Below are 2,269 nucleotides of genomic sequence, written 5' to 3' on the forward strand. Positions count from 1 at the left end.
AACCATTCTCTGTCTGCTGCAAGTGTAAGTGCATGAATCTGAACAGCAGTTGGCTGATTTAGAACTTCTTAATCAGTAAATTTGTTTCCTTCATAACTTGTTTTTGTTTGTTTAAAAACAGCTGTTATAATAGGTCCTGATGGACAGCCCTTAACAGTTTACCCTTGTCATATTTGTGGGAAAAAATTTAAATCCAGAGGATTCTTGAAAAGGCACATGAAGAATCATCCCGATCATATGATTAAGAAGAAGTACCAGTGTACAGACTGCGACTTTACAACGAACAAAAAAGTAAGTTTCCACAATCACCTGGAAAGCCATAAACTTATAAATAAAGTTGATAAAACTCATGAGTTTACAGAATATACAAGAAGATACAGAGAAGCGAGCCCGTTGAGCTCTAATAAACTAATACTGAGGGACAAGGAGCCTAAACTACACAAGTGCAAATACTGTGACTATGAAACTGCAGAGCAGGGACTACTCAATAGACACCTCCTTGCGGTTCACAGTAAGAACTTCCCCCACGTGTGTGTGGAGTGCGGGAAAGGATTTCGTCATCCGTCAGAGCTGAAAAAGCATATGAGGACCCACACTGGGGAAAAGCCATACCAGTGTCAGCACTGTGTCTTCAGGTGTGCTGATCAGTCCAATCTGAAAACTCACATCAAATCCAAACACGGGACTGATTTGCCATTTAAATGTGAGCACTGTCCCCAGGCGTTTGCAGATGAAAAGGAACTGCAGCAGCACACGGAATTATTTCAAGGGCATAAGACTCATCAGTGTCCACATTGTGACCATAAGAGCACCAATTCCAGTGACCTGAAGCGACACATAATTTCGGTTCACACAAAGGATTTTCCCCACAAATGCGAGGTATGTGAAAAAGGCTTCCATCGTCCATCTGAGCTCAAAAAGCATAGCGAGACCCATAAAGGTAAGAAGATACATCAGTGTAGACACTGTGACTTTAAAACATCTGATCCGTTTGTACTTAGTGGGCATATTCTCTCGGTTCACACGAAGGACTTGCCTTTTAAATGCAAAAGATGTAAAAGAGGATTTAGGCAGCAAAATGAACTTAAGAAGCACATGAAGACCCACAGCGGAAGAAAAGTTTATCAGTGCCAGTATTGTGAATATAGCACTACGGATGCGTCGGGCTTTAAACGACACGTAATATCAATACACACGAAAGACTATCCACACAGGTGTGAGTATTGCAAAAAGGGATTCCGTAGGCCGTCTGAAAAAAATCAGCATATAATGAGGCACCACAAAGAGGCCATAATGTAATATATGATCTCCAGAAGGAAGCAATTTAGAAACTGTGATATGCTAATTGGGGAAAAAAAAAAAAATCTCATGAACTGTTTCTCCTGGTTTCAAAGCTTGATATTAAATCATAACTTTACATTCTTTGTATTAAAAGTCTTAAAAGTATTAGGCTTGACAGGGGATCTCGTAGCCCTATGATTGTTGCTTATCAGAACCTAAAGAGCACTATAGAATGCAGAAGGATGGATGAATGTCTTAAATTTGCAGAAAGGTGGATGAATGTCTTCAGATTCTTGGTGTTACACATTGTTAAGCTATAGAAGACAAAACAAAGATGATTGTGTTACTCATCTTGTCGGTGACGGCATTTGTCTCTAATGAAAACGGTTCAGATGTATGGTGGGGTTATTTACAAATTGTTTGCAAAGGCAACTGAGTAACTTGCGCAGTTTTGAGAGGAGAGTGTTAGTCACTTGATCATAACGTTTTTAAATTGTGCCTGGAAATGAAATTCCAGAGCTGTTCAAATCTGGGGGGGTTGTCCCCTTTTTTATTTTTTTTTAATTTTTTTTTTAAGAAAAAAAAATACAAAAAAAAAAGAAAACACCAAACAAAAACCAATAACATTTCACTGGGAAACGTTTTTGTTTCCTTTTATTAGTTTAGGTCCAACGAGTCATTTTTTTAATGGTTTTCAAAGCTGCTAACCTATTTTATTGCAGGGTATGATGTTTAAAATATAGCGTTATGTTATGATCTCAAAGGTGGTGTTCTGGTGCTAGGGTTAAAGATGTGTATGTATATAATTTCCCTTTTTTATCTGAAACTACAAGTTGAATGTTGTTCAGTATGGCACATATAACAACATTGACTTTTTTTTTTAAGGATAAAATGGATGCAGCTCATAGTGTTGTGAATCGACACCTTTTTTTTTTTCCGCTACTTTAAAATCTTCTCTAAAGAGAATATTAAAGACAAAGTTGGGAAA

The 2,269-nt window shown here is 37.7% G+C and overlaps 1 protein-coding gene across 2 annotated transcripts in view; it reads left to right on the top strand.

The window, feature by feature from the left end:
* Positions 1-1,351, top strand: part of ZNF711 (zinc finger protein 711) — a 16,327-nt gene extending 14,976 nt beyond the window's left edge. For both annotated transcript variants that reach the window (XM_010190391.1, XM_010190392.1), the window contains one exon: positions 122-1,351. In XM_010190391.1, coding sequence (XP_010188693.1) covers positions 122-1,299 — 1,178 coding nt within the window. In that variant the 3' untranslated portion in view covers positions 1,300-1,351. The remainder of the gene's footprint in view (positions 1-121) is intronic.
* The last annotated feature ends 918 nt before the right edge of the window (positions 1,352-2,269 follow it).

This window comes from Mesitornis unicolor, unplaced genomic scaffold (genome assembly GCF_000695765.1).
Source record: "Mesitornis unicolor isolate BGI_N332 unplaced genomic scaffold, ASM69576v1 scaffold4138, whole genome shotgun sequence".
Taxonomy (NCBI): domain Eukaryota; kingdom Metazoa; phylum Chordata; class Aves; order Mesitornithiformes; family Mesitornithidae; genus Mesitornis; species Mesitornis unicolor.